Below are 18,509 nucleotides of genomic sequence, written 5' to 3' on the forward strand. Positions count from 1 at the left end.
CATATATGACACTTTCCTCTCAATTTTGCTCTGAACCTAAAACTGCTCTGGAAAATGGACTGTTTTATGAAAACTCTGGTGCCATTACTGCTTGTTCTCCCACACCCCCTCTACCACTGTGCCCCACATTCAGGCCTTGGCTCTGGCGTCCTGCCACCGCACTCTGAGGCAGCATGTGATGGATGGCCCAAGTGACTGAGCCCCCAAATCCTAACTCAGCCTTATGCATCGTGTTTAGGGGGTGAACCAGAAGATGGGAGCTATCTCTCTCCCTCCCTAGCTCTCAAATAAAAATGTATTTAAAAGGAACAACAAATCTAATCTCTAATGATGGGAGGAGATTGGTAGCTGTGCAGGCCCAGTGGCCAGGATGAGGGGCTTGACCGAAGAACCTTCTGGAGTGATGGAATGTTGTGTAGCTTGCTTGTATGACTGCTGCCTGGACATTGCATTTCCTAAAATGTTTCAAACTTTATAGTCACAAGAGGTGAATTAGCTTTATGCAAATTAATCTTGATAAAGCTGATTTTAAAAAAAGTTTTTACTGGAAAGTCAGATTTACAGAGGACATACAATAAGATCTTTTGTCCGCTGGTTCACTCCCCAAGAGGTTGCAATGACTGGAGCTGAGCTGATCTGAAGCCAGAAGCCAAGAGCTTCTTCTGGGTCTCCCACACAGATGCAGGGTCCCAAGGCTTGGAGCCATCTTTGAGCGCTTTCCCAGGCAATAAGCAGGGAGCTGGATGGGAAGTGGGGTCGCTGGGATACAAACTGGCGTCCACATGAGTTCCCAGCACCTGCAAGGGGAGGATTTAGCCACTGAGCCATCATGCCGGGCACAAAGCTTAATATTCTTTTAAATATCCCGCAGAACTTACCCAGGTTTTAGTCAGTTCCTCTGCCTATCCCAGGCCCTGCAATCATCCCCATGTGAGAGAGGAGGCACCCAGAGCACACAGCAGTGAAGCTCCTTGCCCAAGAGCACAAGATTTGCCAACGACAGGAATTAATCTCAGAGCCCAACTGCAGTGTGGCTTGTTATCACCGCAATATACTGCCTCTAACTCCTCACAGCCGGCAGATGGAGGAAATCAGTCAGACAAAGGGAAAGACGCAGGAAGGAACCCGTGTCAGCAGAGGAAGCCTGGCTTTCTCTGTTTCTCCCCTTGCAGAATAAACTACTCCCTCCAGAGAGTGGGTTTGGGCATCGTGGTTAACATGCTCTGGGTCTACACCGGAAAGTTCAGGTAATTCTGGACTCAGGCTAGCTCTCCGCTTCAGCTTCCTGCTTGTGCAGACCCTAAGAAGCTGTGGCGATGGCTCATGTAACTGGGTGCCTGCCACCCACTTGGGACAGCTGGCCTCAGTGTCCAGCACCTGGCTGCAGCCCAGCCCACCATCATCCTGGCCACTGCGGCATCTGGCAGGTAAACCAGAGCGTGGACTTGTCTCTCTGCCTCTTGGATAAACAAACTATCTAGCTTATACAGAACAACCTCACTGAAAAGTAGTAGATCACATGCATACACAATTTCAAGAGTTGGGACTGGTGCAATAGCCTAGTGCCTAAATCTTTGCCTTGCCTCTGCTGGGATTCCTCATGAGCTGTCCTAGCTGTCTCACTTCTATCCAGCTCTCTGCTTGTTGCCTGGAAAGCCAGTAGAGGATGATCCAAAGCCTTGAGACTCTGCACCCACATGGGAGACGTGGAGGAGGCTCCTGGCTTTGGATCGGCTTAGCTTCCACCGTTGCAGCCACTTGGGAAGTGAACCAGCAGATAGAAGACCTTTCTCTCTGTCTCTACTTTACAAATCTGCCTTTCCAATGGAAATGAATAAATCTTTTAGATTTTTTTTTTGAAAAGTCTTAAAAACAAAGCAGCACCATTCCCTGCCTCTATACCCTGCAGCTCTCTCTAGGAAGTGAATACACTCAAACCCATCTACCTATTTCTCCTAGCACCCCTGTGTTCCTGAATGATAACCTAGCCATTTTTTTTTTTTTTGTTTTCAGATTTATTAAGTACTTAAGAGGGAGAGACAAAGAGAGATCTTCCATCCACTGGCGTGCTCCCCAAGTGGACACTATAGCCAGGGCTGAGCCAGGAACTTCATCTGGGTTTGCATCATAACAGGGGCCCAGGCATCTGGGCATCTTGCACTGCTTTTCCCACTCCACTGGGGACACTAGCAGCCAGGACAGGCTAGCACCTTTACACACTATGCCATAGTGCTGGCCCTAATAAACTACCACTTTAGCTCGCTTCTGTCATGTAAGCTTCTGCTCTACTGGCCTGGGAAGGACTTAGTAATTCCCTCTCCTGCACTTCTCTTTCATCTAACAAAATAGTTCCAGAGATCTTGATTAAATCAATACTCATCTTCTCAATTAGTAGGACAATGCAAATATTGCTCACTGTGGAACTAGGAAGTCTGTTCAACCAGAGGTTCTTTCTTGCACAGCCTTTCATTATTTCTTTGGAGTTAATTTTGGCCCTTTTTGGGAGACCAGGAAACTCCTGGCTCACTTGGCGCAGGTCTGGTCCTTGCAGTCATTTGGGGAGTGAACAAGTGGATGGAAGATCTCTATCCCTTTCTGTAACCCTTTCAAATAAATAAAGTAAAAATTTGTATGTTTGATAAGATTGAGGTGCAAATGGCCCTTAACTGTTATCCTGGTTCTCTATCAATCTTGTTTTTTCAAACGTCCAACCCAGATGAAGTGTCAAGCTCCTGCCTTGCCCGGTTGCATGTGTTATAGCCATTTGGGAGTGAACCACAGGGCAGACAACCTGTCTCTTCTCCTCTAATTTTGCCTTTTAAGTAAAGGGGCCAGCACAGTGGCACAGCTGGCTGGTCCTCTGCCCTGTGGCACTTCTGCCCTGTGGCACTGGCATCCCACTTGAGCTCTGGTTTGTGCCTCAGCTGTTTGTAGCCCGGGCTCTTGGGACCCTGTACTGCATAGGAGGCTCAAAGGAAGCTCCTGGCTCCTGGCTCTGGGTTAGCTCTGGCAGTTGTTGCCATTTGGGGAATGAACCAGTGGTTGGAAGGCCTTCTTTTTCTGTAAAATCTGTCTTTCAAATAAAAATAAATCTTCAAATACATAAAATTTCAATTTTGGAAAATGGAACTAAGATTTTTTTAATCTATGCATATGAGGAATGTCCAAAAAATATGCTGGATATGCATACGGTCCAGTGATTTTGTACCAAAACAGATTTGTTTTTATCTGAAAGGCAGTGAGAGAAAGTGGGGTCTTCTACCTGCTGGTTCAGCCCCCTAAATGCTCACAGTGGCAAGGGCTGGATGAGACCACAAGCCATGAGCTCCTGCATCTCCAACATGGATGCAGGGTCCAAACACGTGGGCTATCTTCTGCTGCTTGCCCAGGTTTTTTGGGTTGGATAGGAAGTGGAGCAGCTGAGACTTGAACCAGCATCCATATGGGATGCCACCATTGCATGACATGACTTTCCCAGCTATGCCACAACACTAGTCCCAAAATAAACATACAATTTCATTTTCCCACAACTTAAACATACATACATATATATATACATATATATATTCTTACATGTGTCTATTTGAAAGGCAGAATAAGAGCAGAAGAGAGCTATCTTAAGTCTGTCTGTTGAGTCCTTTAATGCCTACAACAGAGATAGTCTTAAGCCAAAGCCAAGGACTTATTCCAGGTCTCCCATTGGGTAGCATGGGTCCAAGTTCTTGAGCCTTCAATTACAGCCTCAGGATGCCTAAGCACAAGGCTGGATTGGTAAGAACAACAAGGACTTAAACTAGTACTCTCGGATGGGGTACAAGCATCCAAACAGCAGCTTAACGTGCAACAGCATATCACTTGTCCCTAAAAATAGTTTACTTTTTATTTACTAACTTGAGGCATGCACGTGCGCACACACAAACACAGCTCTTATCCGCCGGTCTGGTCTACTCCTCAACGGCTAATGGGTGGGCAGGGACCAAATCCAGGAGCCCGACCACCCTGCAAGCCTCCCACGTGGATGGCAGAAATGGAACTCCCAGAGTCACCACCACTGCCTTTCAGGCTCCACATCGGTGAAGTTAATCAGGACACGGAGAAGCAGTCAATCCAGGGACTCCTACGTGAGACGTGTCACAGCCGACATCCTAAGCCCCAGGTGTAATATCTGTACTTCCAAGGGACTTTCTGAAGTATCTTTGCCTGTATGTCCACAGATGTTATTTCAGATGTTATTTTGGCTTTTTTTTCCTTTTTTTTTTTTATTTTTGACAATCTTTACATAGTTAATTAGGGCAAAAAGGTTCAAGGGCTACAGGAAAAGACTACTGTTTCCACATTTTTTTTTTCCTATATCTGGGGTAAAGGGGGAGGTAAAGGGAGAAGCCCCACTCAGTCTCAACCCTTCCCAAGTCCCCGATGCGGGGCATGCTCCGCGGATCTTGCTCAAGTGGTTTTGACAGTTCAACAGTTGTGAGTTGCTGCCAATCTTGCCATTCCAAGCACGATGAGGTCGCTGAAGAATCCTGATTGACACAGTCCATCTTAGAGTCTCCGTTTGCCCTGTTATTTTGGCTTCTGTTAAAAATACTGAAAAGTGTTCTGGAGCCCCCAAAAGATTAAGAATTATAAAATCTCTCTTCAGTTTTATAGCAGCCCCTGTTTCCTTATTAAGAGTCATGTAAACAGTTAAGAATAAAAACTTAATTAATTTGCAAGTGCTACTTAAAAAATTTGTACTACTGGACAGTTAGTCAGTTAGTCTCAGAAGCAGCCTGTACTGATATAACATTTTAGAGTTACAGCCAGATTAAACCAATGAAGCAGCTCAATCACTAGTAATATATAAAGTATTTATTTTTATGCACATATTTACCTACAAAATTTACAGGAAATAAAACACAAAGCAGGATATATAGAATACCCTCTTAACACTTCTCAGGAGCAGAGGGATTTATTGCTGCAATTCAAATAATAAAATATTATACATGGGAAAGCCAACATGAACACATTTCAGTTAGATGGCAGCCTTGTTAAAAAGTTTTTGTCCTATTATTGAATTTTGAGCTTTACATTAAATGAAATTTAAAAGATTGCTCATGAAATAATTTAAATCTTTCAAAATCTTCTAATAAACAGGTAAAAGGCACCTCCAGTACTTTAAAATATTTACAGCAATCCCAATAGTTTAATTTTAAGGTCTATTATTGTACACGTGGCTATTATGCATACACAGTATGTCATTAACACTCTCTAAATAGTGAGAATTGTAGACTCTGGTTTGTGGCACCACCCCCATGTCATCCTGGTGAGGGAGCAGGACAATCAATTACACCTTGGCAACACTAGTGTAACCAGATGTCAACCACAGCATAAAACCCAATTACCTAAAACAGTGATGATCAAATTCCTGGACAAACATAATTTCTAACTAAACCTGTATATTCAGAAGCCCCTGGGATGGTCTTTAAAGTACATTAAGCATTCAGTGAAAGCAATGGACTTAAAAAATGTAATGACCATAGTTGTTGGATTCAATATCTGCTTTAACAAAAACTTTCTCGAAACGTCTGTGATTTCTTAGGGCATAATGGAGATGACGTTCCCTCAGTCTCAGCTGGAGGGGATACTCCTGCAGGCGGACTGAGAGAGCAGTGTAGGAATGGAAGGCACACATAATAGCCGGGCTGAAAGGGCTGGGTGGCGAGATGTCCCTCAAACACTGGAGCAGGAGAACACAGTCCACACAACAGCCTCCTTTGTTGAACTTGGCATTGATTTGCTATTTACAGTAGTTTGCAAAAATACATTATAAAAACTGAATGAGGTTCTGTTTCTAAGTTTAACTTAGTAACATACATACATACTTCACCTGCAGAAATCTTCGCAGGATCTGAAGTACTAAAGTGACACTAATACTGACACACAGGTAATCCAAGGTACCAAAGCACTGACACCGCGCGTTCGCCACCATCGGGAAATATTGCACACTTCTTGTCCGTCGGTGCTGTGACCTTCACATATCCAGCTGTAAAGGAATCCTTTATGGCTTTTTTGCTGCATCACTGTTTTGGAAAAAGGCTTTTATAAGTCCCACAACGAGTACAGATTGTCATTGAACGTGAGGCCTAGGTTTCAAAATTAGCTTTCCTGTCTGTAAAAAAAAAAAAAAAAAAAAAAAAAAGGGAAAACCATGTCAATACACAGTTCTATTAAAAACACCACCATTTATTTTTAAGATTTAAAGGCTCTCTGCAGAGAATCAGAACACTTCCTCATACTGGGTCAAGGTTAAATAATGGTTAGGATTTCAGTTTCCTTTGTGTGGGCCATTCCCCCGAATTCTTTATTGTTTCAAAACACACACAAACCTCTATTTGAATTCCCTGTCCACTGGCTGGCTACCTAGAAATCAATAATCCACTGGATAAAACGAAGTCTCGTTCCATACAAACTATCCTTTCCCAGACTTTACAGCATAAATATACATAGATGTATCTGAGCAACAAACACAATTTTAATAATTTCTCATTAACAAGGATATCAATGGTTAGACAACGGACACTCCATATATTTCGTATAAATTGGTATAATTCCTATATAAGCTTGAGTCACATTTGTATAAAACATGAAGCCAGAGTCAGAGTCCGTCCGCGCTCCAGTCAGCGGCCTTCCCACCCACCATGACACACCTACCTTAGAGCAGTCCTGGCTCTGAGCTTTAAATGAACAAAATCGTAAGCACTATCTTCTTTTCTGCTTCTCTCACTCAATGTGTTTCTGAGTTTCATCCATTTTTTTGCATGCCTCAGTAATTTGTACTTTTATTATATATAAATACATTGAGCCAAAATGACAGCCTCTTTTTATAACCGATGGCACTATTATATGAATACAGCATTATGTGCTTATCCATGGTTTTATATTTTTCTTAATTTATTTATTTTAATTGGAAAGTCAGATATACAGAGAAGAGGAGAGACAGAGAGGAAGATCTTCTGTTGATTGATTCAGTCCCCAAGTGGAGCAGCTGGGACACGAACTGGCACCCATATGGGATCCCAGCACAGGCAAGTCAAGGACTTTAGTCACTGGGTTACTGTGCTGGGCCCGGTTTAATCTATTTTAAATCCTCCCGGGACTAGTGTTGTGGTATATTAAGTCATCACCTGTAATGCTGGTATTCTATACGGGCGCTATTTCACGTCCAATCCAGCTCCCTGCTGATGTGCTTGGGAAAAGCAGCGGAACACGTCCCAGCTTCCTGGGCCCTTACAACCACTTGGAACACCTAGAAGTTGTTCCTGGCTCCTGGTTTCAGCCTGGTCAAGGCCTGACTTTTGCAGCCATTTGGGAAGTGAACAAGCAGACGGAAGCTCCCCCTCCCCTTTCCTTCCCCATTTCTGCAACTATGCCTTTCATAAAAATCTTTTCTAAAAAAATTAAAAATTTTAGTTTTACTGGTAAGACACAATGCAATGCCATCATAAAAAAAAATTGGCACGAGGGGCCCAATGCCGTGGCCTAGCGGCTAAAGTCCTCATCTTGAATGTGCTGGGAACCCATATGGGCACCAGTTCTACTCCCAGCAGCCCTGCTTCCCATCCAGCTTCCTGCCTGTGGCCTGGGAAGGCAGTTGAGGGCAAAGACTTAGGATCCTGCACCCATGTGGGAGACCTGGAAGAAGTTCCTGGCTCCAGGCTTCGGACTGGCACAGCACCTGCCATGGCAGTCACTTGGAGGGTGAGTCAATGGAGGGAAGATCTTCCTCCTTGTCTCTCCTCCTCTCTCTATATTTGACTTTGCGATAAATACAAATAAATCTTAAAAAAAATTACTACAGGTTATCTGTGAATTTACATTCTCAGATGTAATAAATTTGGTTTCTAATGTGCTAAAATACTTACAGATTAAACATGTACTACTGGGATTTGTTCAAAATAGTCCAGTAAGAGAGGAATGTGAGCAGGGTACAAGTGGAGGAATGGGCAGGTGTCCAGCTGAGCACTTAAACCTCTGTCTGGGACATCCATTTTTTCTTAGTCCCAGTTCTGGGTCCTGACTCCAGCTTCCTGCCAAGGCAGACTCTGCGAGGCAGCAGGGGATAGCCCTCCACACTTGCGTTTCTGCCACCCACACAGGCAACCTGGACCGAGTTCTGGGTCCCTGGTCCCTGGCTGTCACAAACATCCAGGGAGTAAACCAGCAGGTGAGGGCTCCATTGTCTGCCTCTCAGCAACAACAAATATTTTAAGATTTCAAGTGTTACGGCCACAGTTAGATAGCTTCACAAGCAGCTACTTCTGAGACATGCTTGCATCAGTTTGTCTTACCACTCCTATTCTGGAAACTTTCTCACTAAAGCAACCTTACACTTGCCCCCTTCTATGGTGGGTGTGGTCTCCCCAGACCCCCAGCGAGTGGGCAGAAGTAGAATGGTTAAGTCATGAGGCATGCATACTTTACACAATGAAGGGCTAGCATTGTGGCACAGTGGGTAAAGCCACTACCTGCTATACTGACATCCAATATGGATCCCAGTTCATGTCCTGGCTGCTTCACTTCTGATTCAGCTCCGTACCATGGCCTAGAAAAAGCAGAGGAAGATGGCCCAAGTGTCTGGGCCCTGCCACCCATGTGGGAGACTGGGACGAATCTCTTAGCTCCACATTTTGGCCTGGCCCTCTCCTGGCTGTTGCAGCCATCTAGGGAATAAACCAGCAGATGGAATATCTCTCTGCCCTTTCTCTCCTCGACTCCAACCCTTTCATTAAACAAATATATACATATATGCACACCCACATTGTTATGTGTATATAAACAATATATATTTTTTCATTTATTTGAAAGCGGGGTTCCAGAGACAGAAAAGGGGGAGGAAGAGATTTTATCTAGTGGTTCATTCTCCAGCCACAACAGCCGGACAGGAAACTGGATCAGGAGGAGTAGCTGGGACCTTCAGCTGGCATGAAGGACATAGGAAGCAGACATACCTACCAATGGGCAGCTCCAGTGTGTCGCCATACCTGCCTCAAAATTTTTGTTGTTATTTTGTTTGTTTTGATAAGAGGCAGATTTAAATGGTTTTTTTCCCCCAAAAAAAGAGCCAATAGTCTCAACACCAACAAAGAGCCTATTCTTTCCCTATTGATCTGAAATACCATCTTCACTCTAATGTAAAAAACTGTTCAGTATCCATTATCTGCCAATGACCCAGGTTCCTGCCCCAATACTTCATTTTTTAATAATAGGTACTATTTCTTATGGTTTTTAAGGTAAAAGGAAGAAACACTTTTATATACAAAATAGAAGGTACTAATCAAAATTGTAAGACACTCGGAATACGGTGGCAGACAGTCTGCTGTTGGAGTGACACACAGGTCCCATGTCCTTAGTCCAAAAGTTAACCCATGCCTTTAGCATATGAAACCAACACCCACTGGGCTGCTCTGAGCCAGTAATGCCATCCCTGTTTTACTGACTCCAAGATGGATCCAATCATTAAATGCATCATGATTTTAAGTCACTAAGATTAAATAGCCAATTCTGCCATTTAGTTAGAAGCCACTGTTTACTAGACACATTTCAATTGTAGAGATGGCAAAATGGACAGAAATATATGTAAGAATCAATAAAGTATATTCCCACTACGAACTCCACAAATTTATCACTACTGCCAAACATTCCATTCTTTTCATGCACGTTTACAAATTTCTAGTAAAAAAAGCACTTACATCATCACAAGACATGTTGTACTCTGCTAATACTGTTCGACATCGAGCAGCTATGCTAAACAAATGTGGTCAAGGAAAAGCTCTCATTTCAGGATTAGGTTTCTAATGATTCTAGATTGAAGAGGTATTTTAATTTCATTTGGAGAATACAAATCCACGGGAAAGGATACATTGATGGTGCAACAACACGCTTATGTATGCCGGCGAAGAACAACCCTATTAAGGTGATACAGCTGATGGTGAAAAACGGATGATTCCATAACGACGTGAAGAAGGACACCTGTAAGAGATGAGGCAAGAACACGAGAAGCGTTACACACTCAGGAGTGCTCACTCGTCTCTCTCTACTCCGGCATAATCCTAGGCAGCCTAACCACCTGCTGCCACACTTCTGAGCACACAGAATCCTGTCACTGTCCCTCCCCTCCCCTGGTGAGCCACACTTCCAGTAAAAACCAAACATGAGCATGCTTCTGAAACCAGTACGATTTAGATGGCCACAGGACACTGAAATGATTAACAGCAACTACAGCGAACCAGAATTCCAAAAAAAAAAGGGGGGGGGGACTTATTTTTGCTGTGGGCACTTATTTTTGCTGTGGGCACACTATAGTCTGATTGGCTATACCAAAAAGAAAAAAAAGGTATGACTCAATTCTAAGGGTAAGTGAACCGGAACACAACTGGAAAAGAGCACCACAACTGGATGCCAGGGCAGAGAAATGTAGACTAGAGGGCGGCAGTGCTGCGGGGTGGCACCACCAGCATCCCACAGACACCAGCTCGAGTGTCAGCTGCTCCACTTCAGGGCTGTTTCCCTGCCAATGCACCTGGAAAGGCAGCAGAACGCAGTGCCAGCGCATGGGCTGCTGCACCTGTGTACAAGACCCACTAAAAGCTGCTGCTTGTGGCCTGGCCCACCCCTGCCGCTGTGGCCATTTGGAGTGGATCACTGGCTCGAAGACCTCCCTCATCCCAACCCTGCCTTTCAAATAAATACATCTAAAACACAAAAAGAAGAAGAAGAAAGGAAGGGCAGATGAAGAGACAAATCCAAGCATCTAAGGCCTCTGGGGCAGACGGGGACAGGCTCCAGCTGGGTACAGCCCTCTGCGCTCCCCCGAGACAGAGGAGTGCCAGACACCAGATTTCATCAGAGAAACAAGAGACTGGAAGAGATTCCAAAGCAAAGTTACTGATCCAGAGAGTACCTGCAACTCGCCGGGGACAGCTGAACTCCGGCCCAGTGGCGGCAGGTTGGCCGATGACTCCCTGCCTGAATGCACCCTGCAGCAGTGGTCTCGGGCTCAGCCACAAGCCTGGCTCCCCACACGGGCGAGCCACTAGTTTACAATTCCTGCTTCAGATGCAACTGCTGCTTAAAACTCCTGTCAGGTGTGGGTTATTAAATAATGAAATAAGAAGCACTAACCCTTAGGCTAATAGTTACATTCTCACCTAATTTAGAAAATCATATTAACTACATAGATTTGGGCCTATTTCAAATTACATTTAATTATGGGTTTTATTAAGATCTCAACCAGCTGAAATCAGCTTATATTTTCCCAATTAGAACAGGCTCATTTCCCAAGACAGACCTTTTTCAATCTTCTTGCCAGCCTCCTCCCTCTCTTTCCTGAAGATGAGAGCAAGTGCAGCCTTAAGATCAGGGTTTTATAAAGAAGCACACAGGAGAGCTTTCTGTCGGCCACAAAACCCCTCCAGTAACGTAAAACTCTGTCCCCACCTCCCCTGCCTGCCATCCTGTGTCTACCTCAGTGAGCACTCAGGGAAACAACGTCCAGATAAACCCGGGGCTGTCTGAAACACCATGCAGACAGCTGCCAAAAGCCTTCCTGTTAGGCCTTCCTTCTGTGTAACTTACAAAGCTATCCGTGAAGCCACTGGGATGGAAGTAGTCTATTTAACTAGTTTCCAAGGCAGAGGGAGGGTAGCATTTGTGAAAATTTAACACTGTAACCCCATAACTAAAAACCTCACTGTAGAGGAAAGCCCCATGCTAACTGCAGGCCTGTGCAACAAAGGCCCACGTTAGAAAGGGGTAGGAGTGTGAGAAACATCGGTCGGGCTTACATCACAGAGGCCTGCAAAAATCACCTTCCGATGAAACACTACGTTCTTACACAGCACCTGCTGGGAAAGTGTTACCCATATTAAACTCGAGCAAGCAAATTTTCTTAGAAATGCTTTAGCTCAAGAACTGGTGGTACAAATCCTCTTCAAGAACAAGAAAATCGAAGAATTTTTCTTGACTTCTTTTCCTTCCTGGTTGTAACTTCCCAGTCTACTTTTTTTTTTTTTTTACTGTGTCCTAACTTTTATTACCCTTGTATTTTGCTATTTTATCTTATGTTTCCCATAAAGTTAGATCAAAAGTTTTACAGAATGGAAAAAAGGTATTAACAGATAACTCACAAAAAAGTGTCATATTTTTTGACTTTTAAAAGATGACATTAAGTGAGTAAAGCAGAAGAGTGTGCACATTGAAACGAAGATGGGATATGTAAAAATTAAAAACTAAAAAAGGCTGTACACAAGTCCTGAAGTAAATGGAGAAGATAAACACAGTGGCCCTTACTTCTTAGGCCTTTTCCCCTTGTAAAGATACTTAATTCACAACATCCAGCCAAAATTGTTCCTTAAGCAAATTCATAAATGCAATGTTTAATATAATCAACAATATCACTAGCAGTGGCAGTAAGTAACACGTAACACAATGAACAAGGCACTGTATTATACCCTATCTCATTTCCCCTATTAGAAAGATTGAAAACAAAACGTCTACCTTTTGTGTCTCAGGGTCTATTAACCAGTTCCAGGCACCAGTCGCAGTACAGACAGACACCACTATAAGAAGCACTGATGAGAAACAGAACATGGAGTTAGTGAGCAGTTACACTGTGTCTGATTCTACCACCACCACTTCTGCTCAGTGACCAGGAAGGCAGCCTGGAATTAACTGACAACATGCCCACGGAGTTCAGAAGCAGCAGAGCTGACCTGAAGGAATCCTCCACAACGCTGGAACCTGCTGGAACCTCCGCAGTCCAGCACAGCTCTCCCTCGTGACTTAGCCAAACAGAAGAACTTAGATGTTAACAACTCAATAGAAGACTACTTTTATGTTACCTTTATTGTACTTCATGCTAATTTTACAGATCTTGTAAATTCAAACAAAAAGCCACACACATACATCTCTCATTTTCCAGTGTAAACAAACCAAAGACTCCTTTTTAAAGGCACTGGAACTTCCTGCAAAAGAGTATGTCCTTGCTGAGGAGCTGTCTGCTGCTGTTGACTCAACACAGGTCAGTGGGACAAAGTCGGGGTCAGCAGGAGGCACACCCATCAGGATCAGATGTTAAAGGATCTTATTAAAGGAACATCGGGTGGAAATCGCTGCTGGTAGAACTCAGAGTGGGTCCTTTCTCTCCGCTAACTCCACTTTCCTTGAGAGTTCTATGGAGATCTTGAAAGTACAACAAAATGTGATTCCCACGTATTAAGACACAAAATCTCCTTACACCTTTACAAGACAACTGTTTTGAGCCGACGACAGATTAAACCCAATTCCTTATATTTTTGTACTTCCATAAAAGAAATACAACGTATTTAGTTCTTTTTTTTAACCATTATACTAGAAAGGATCTCATACACATACTTGACTGTTAACAAATTCATACACTGTCATCTACACTTAGTGCTGCGACCTTGAGTCCAAAATGACATGTATTTATTTTATCTTACTTTTTGAAATTAAGACCTGGCTATTTCAAAATTCCCAAGCTTTATAAAAAAACCTGTTTCTTGGGGGGCAGTTCCCAGGTAAACCACGGAGCCCGAGAACATCATTTCTTGTAAATTGGAACCAACCCAAATTCTCAGTGTATGACTGCAGGGCTGAAACCCACATGGAGTAAACATGGCTCACTTTTCACTTTGGTAACTTCTGCTTTGCTTGCTTGGCTAAGAAACCGTGTGAGCCTGCAGGCCTACCGGTGTGACCTTTAGTGCCAATGGCCCTTAATCCGCATGAATCCAGGTCCCAACCTAATCAACCCAAAGATGACGCCAAGGCCAGAGTCTGGTTATCTCACAGGTGGCCTCCAGGCTGGAGTCCAGTTACCGTAATTACTGGACCAGCGAAGAGCCAGGCAGGGGCTGCCCAGCCTGAGACAGGCAGGGAACGTGCAGCCTTTCCTCCCCTCCTTTATAAGCTATTGTAAATTGGCCCCCTTGGAGCTGTTGTAAACAGCTCCTATAAAAACCCTGTGACTGCGCCATTTGGGGCACACTTCAGTAAGGGGTGTCATTGGTTGCTTTGCCTCTCGTTGTAATAAAACTTTGTGGTGACTGTCACTGGATGCAACATGACCCAGCGCCAAACAGATCTAGCAAGGATGCTCTAAAACACCATCACCCAGAGAAAGACCCAACCATGACAGTGCCACTTGAGTCCTTCAAACCGAGTCGCCAGAGAGTGCAATGGATCTGCTTCTTGGCAGGAACTCCATTCCAATAATGAACAATCAAAAAGTGAAGGCTGGACCCGCCACAGGTAATCATGGCTTTGGCCCCCATTGCCAGCTCACTGTCTGTGGGGAGAGCAACCACGCTTTGCTCAAGCCACGTTGCAGCCTCATGGAGTAAACAAAGACGGTGATCACGGCAGCTTTAATTCCAAGTTAGATTCCACAGCAGCATCGTTATGCTCAGCAACGAATCAACGAACGGTAGCTTTATACATTTTTTTTCTTGTTTGTCTTTTAAAGACCTTTTTTTTTTACCAGAAAGGCAGATTTACAGAGAAAAAGTTCTTCCATCTACTGATTCACTCCTCAAATGACTGCAACAGCCAGAGCTGAGCCAATGCAACGCCAGGAGCCTGGAGCTTCTCCTGGTCTCCCAGGTGGATGCAGAATCCCAAGGCCTTGGGGCTTTCCCAAAAGGCCCTAGCAGGAAACTCCGGCGGGAGTGGAGCAGCCAGGACATGAGTCATCACCCATACGGATGCCAACGCTTGCAGGTGGAGGATTAGCCAGCTGAGCTATTGTGCCAGTCCCAACTTCACAACCTTTTCAAGCATGCACTGATAATGTGATTTCCTTAATAAAACTTTATTTCAGGGACCAGTATTGTGGAATACTGAGTTAAGTTGCTCTCCACAATGCCAGCATCCCATATGGGCGCAGGTTCAAGTTTTGACTCTACATCCAGTCCAGCGTCCTGCCAGCGTGCCAGGGAAAGCTGTGGAGAATGGGTTGAATGCTTGAGCCCCTGCAGTCACCTGGCAGACCCAGCCTTGGCCAAGGTGGTCATTTAAACAGAGAACCAGCAGATGCATGGTCTCTCTGCCTCTTCCTATTTCTCTGTACTTCTTCCAAGGAAATATAATATTCAGAGGGTGGCCAGTTATGATTTTTTATAAAAAACTGGATAATGCACCGATCACGATGTTAAAGGCGTGAACTGTCCACACCCACACGCAGGCTTTGCAAGGAAGCACCTGTGAACCAAGTTTCCCCTGAAAACGAATTATTCCTGCCTAGGGACACGGGTATCAACTGTCAGGCTCATTTTCCCTTTCAAAAAACACTCAGCAACTTACTTCTCCAGCGTCCGGTGGCAGGTTGCAAACAGTGAATGTATTCAGTGAGTCGCCTCTCGAAAGCCTTGAGATCTAGAGCAAACAACATTTCGTTTTCCTCGTTAGAGCCCGGGGCTCCGTGTGGGCTTCACAGCCGACCGCCCTGGCGCCGTTCCCGTGCACGGCTCGCCCTCGGGAGGCTGCAGAGCGGCCAGCCTCGGCCGGTGCCCGCAGCCAGCAACGCCGGGAGGGCCCCTTCGGGACGCCCAGCGCGGAAGGGTCAGCGGCGCCCTCCGAGGTGGGCGCGCATCGTGCTGACAGCGGTGCTGCACCGCACGCGTCCCCGCAGGTCTGCCCAAGCCCTGCAGCCACCGGAAACCACAGTGGCAAGGAAGGCGGCCACCGGCGGCGGAGGGCCCGGGGCAGAGAGGCGAGCCGGGCAGGGCGCTGCACGCGCGGGCACGCGGGGACGGCCCCGGCAGCCACGGCCTACCTTCCGCCTGCTCCAGCGAGTTCATGTCGAGGAGCAGCTCCGCTCACCGCCGCGACCCCGTCCGCATCGCAGCTCGGCGGCCCCGACCGGCCCTCAGCGCCAACTCCCACCCCTAACCGCTGCCCTCGGCCCCGCCCCGCCGCCCCGCCCCTCACCTACACCCGCTGCGTTTACTGGACGGCTCGGCCAGACACTCGACTAAGACGGGCTGCTATTGGCTAAAGCCTGCGTCAGCCGCTGTAGGGGGAGGAACCTGTGATGGACGGTTCGCCGGAGGGGCCAAGAGCCGCTAGTGGCCGACCTGGTGTGTCGCTGGCGCCGCCTCCTGTCCCGGGGAGGAACCGCAGCCGGCACGGGCCCGTTGGGCAGAATCGTTTTGCTGGCTTCCTTTCGTTTATTGAATATTGAGCATGCTCATTACCTTCAAAGCTATATTCTGCTTGCTAACGAGGGAAGCAAACCGGCACGGACCTCAAGGGGAAACAAAATATGCACAAAACTAACTCGATGCCAAACACGGACGTTCTTCTCTTGCTGGCTGTCTTTTTACGTCATTCAACTGTATAATTTTTTTAAAAATCAGTAAGGCATTGACCACAGGTGTGTTGGATTATAACCCCTTCTTGCTCATTTGCTGGTGGTCCTGCATTCATTAAATCACGCAGGAACTACTTACATTCACCCCTGACTGCAGCCTCTATGGTAGCAGCGCACCCCATAGTGCACGGTATTTGCCAGAGATTTTATGATAATCAAACAAGCAACATTCCCTGCCCTCAAAGTGGAAGGCCACATAGCAGGTAATAGCCATGCTGTTATGTCATTGATTTCAGATAAGGGCAGTTACCTGAGGGAATTAACAGGGTAGTAAAATGCAGAGAGATAAAGGAAGGATAACAAGAGGGCTTTATGAGACCAAAAACTCAAGGTGGTTAAGAAGAAGCTAGCTGTGGGCTGGTGCATTGGTTCAACTGGCTTATCCTCCACTTGAAGCAAGGCATTCCATGTGCACACCAGGTCCTGTTCTGGCTGCTCCACTTCCCTTCCAGCTCCCTGCTTATGGTCTGGGAAAGCAGCGGAAAATGGCCCAAAGCCTTAGAATCCTGTGCCTGCATAGGAGACCATGAAGAAGCTACTGGCTCTTGGTTTTGAATTGGCTCAGCTCTGGCTGTTGAGGCCACTTGGGGAGTGAGCCAGTGGATGTAAATCTGCCATTTCAGTAAAAATAAATAAATCTCCAAAAATTTTTAAATTTGCTCTTATAAAAATATCATTTAATTTTTTAATTAAAAATGTATTGATTTTTATTGCAAAGGCAGATGTACAGAGAGGAGAGACAGAAAGATCTTCCATCCACTGATTTCACTCCCAAAGTGGCTACAAAGGCCAGAGCTGAGTCCATCCAAAGCCAGGAGCAAGGAACAACTTCTGGGTCTTCTATGTGGGTGCAGGGTCCCAAGGCTTTGGGCCGTCCTTGACTGCTTTCCCAGGCCACAGGCGGGGAGCTGGATGGGAAGTGGAACCGCAGGGATATGAACCAGTGCCCAATGGGATCCTGGAGCATGCAAGGCGAGGACTTTAGTCACTAATGCATGATCTTTCTTTCTTTCTTTCTTTCTTTCTTTCTTTCTTTCTTTCTTTCTTTCTTTCTTTCTTTCTTTCTTTCTTTTCCTTCCTTCCTTCCTTCCTTCCTTCCTTCCTTCCTTCCTTCCTTCCTTCCTTCCTTCCTTCCTTCCTTCCTTCCAGATTTGTTCTTATTTTAAAAGCTGTTTAGATTGACAGACACAAGGAGAGAGAGAGAGAGAGAGAAAGATCTTCCATTTGTTGTTTTACTCCCTAAGTGGCCGCAACAGCTGGACCTGAGCTGATCCAAAGCGAGGAGCCAGGAGTTTCTTCAGGGTCTCCCATGCAGGCTCAGGATTCTAAGGTTTTGGGATGTTCTCTACTGTTTTTCCAGGCCACAAGCAGGGAACTGGAAGGGAAGTAGAGCAGCCGGGACACGAACCAGCACCCATATGGAATCCTGGTGGTGTTTGTAAAGTGAGGATTTAGCCAATTGAACCATTGTGCCAGATCCCAAATTTTCAAAATAAGATTTATTTTACTAACCTGAAAGGCAGAGTAACAGAAAGGGGGAAAGACTGAGAAAATGAAAATGACAGAGATCTTCCATCTGCTGGTGCATTCCCCAAATGTTCGCCAGGTGGAGTTTGGCTAGGCAGAATCTAGGAGCCAGTGGCTCCTTTGAGGTGTCGCACAATGAGAGCAGGGGTCCATAAACTCGGACCATTCTTGATTGCTTTCCCAGATGCTTTAGAAGGGAACTGGGTCGGAAGCAGAGCAGCTGGAACTGGAGCTGGCACTTGTATAAGAATGTATTCTCTCTTTAAAAAAGAAAGAAAAAAGGACTTATGGCTGCCAGGGTTCCAGTATCACAGATGGAGCCACCTGTGACACCTGTATCCCATATGAACATGAGTTTGAACCCTGGCTGCTCTGCTTCCAGTCCAGCTTCCTGCGAACGCACCTGGGGAACCAGCCGAAGATGGCCAAACACTCCTGCTACCCACGTGGGAGACCTCCAAGGGGAGTTCTAGGCTCCTGGCTTCTGCCTGGGACCTGGACTGGCTCTTGCAATCATTTGGGGGAATGAACTAATAAATGGAAGAGCTCTCTG

The 18,509-nt window shown here is 45.6% G+C and overlaps 1 protein-coding gene across 2 annotated transcripts; it reads right to left on the reverse strand.

Annotated features, from left to right (window-relative positions):
* Window positions 1–4,347: 4,347 nt before the first annotated feature.
* Window positions 4,348–15,927, reverse strand: CNEP1R1 (CTD nuclear envelope phosphatase 1 regulatory subunit 1). Of its 2 annotated transcripts, XM_040982740.1 has the most exons (7): window positions 15,833–15,927; window positions 15,702–15,750; window positions 15,361–15,434; window positions 12,538–12,611; window positions 9,902–10,011; window positions 9,732–9,786; window positions 4,348–6,151 (listed from the first exon to the last, which is right to left on the reverse strand). In XM_040982740.1, exons 1-7 carry the CDS (start codon window positions 15,855–15,857, stop codon window positions 6,110–6,112), a joined length of 429 nt encoding a protein of 142 aa, XP_040838674.1. In that variant the 5' UTR covers window positions 15,858–15,927; the 3' UTR covers window positions 4,348–6,109. The 2 variants fall into 2 exon arrangements, with proteins under 2 accessions (XP_040838674.1, XP_040838675.1); XM_040982741.1 differs by lacking the exon at window positions 15,702–15,750 and having other exon boundaries at window positions 15,361–15,432.
* Window positions 15,928–18,509: the final 2,582 nt, after the last annotated feature.

Source organism: Ochotona curzoniae, unplaced genomic scaffold (genome assembly GCF_017591425.1).
Source record: "Ochotona curzoniae isolate NIBS_2020 unplaced genomic scaffold, NIBS_Ocur_1.0 contig_3622, whole genome shotgun sequence".
Taxonomy (NCBI): domain Eukaryota; kingdom Metazoa; phylum Chordata; class Mammalia; order Lagomorpha; family Ochotonidae; genus Ochotona; species Ochotona curzoniae.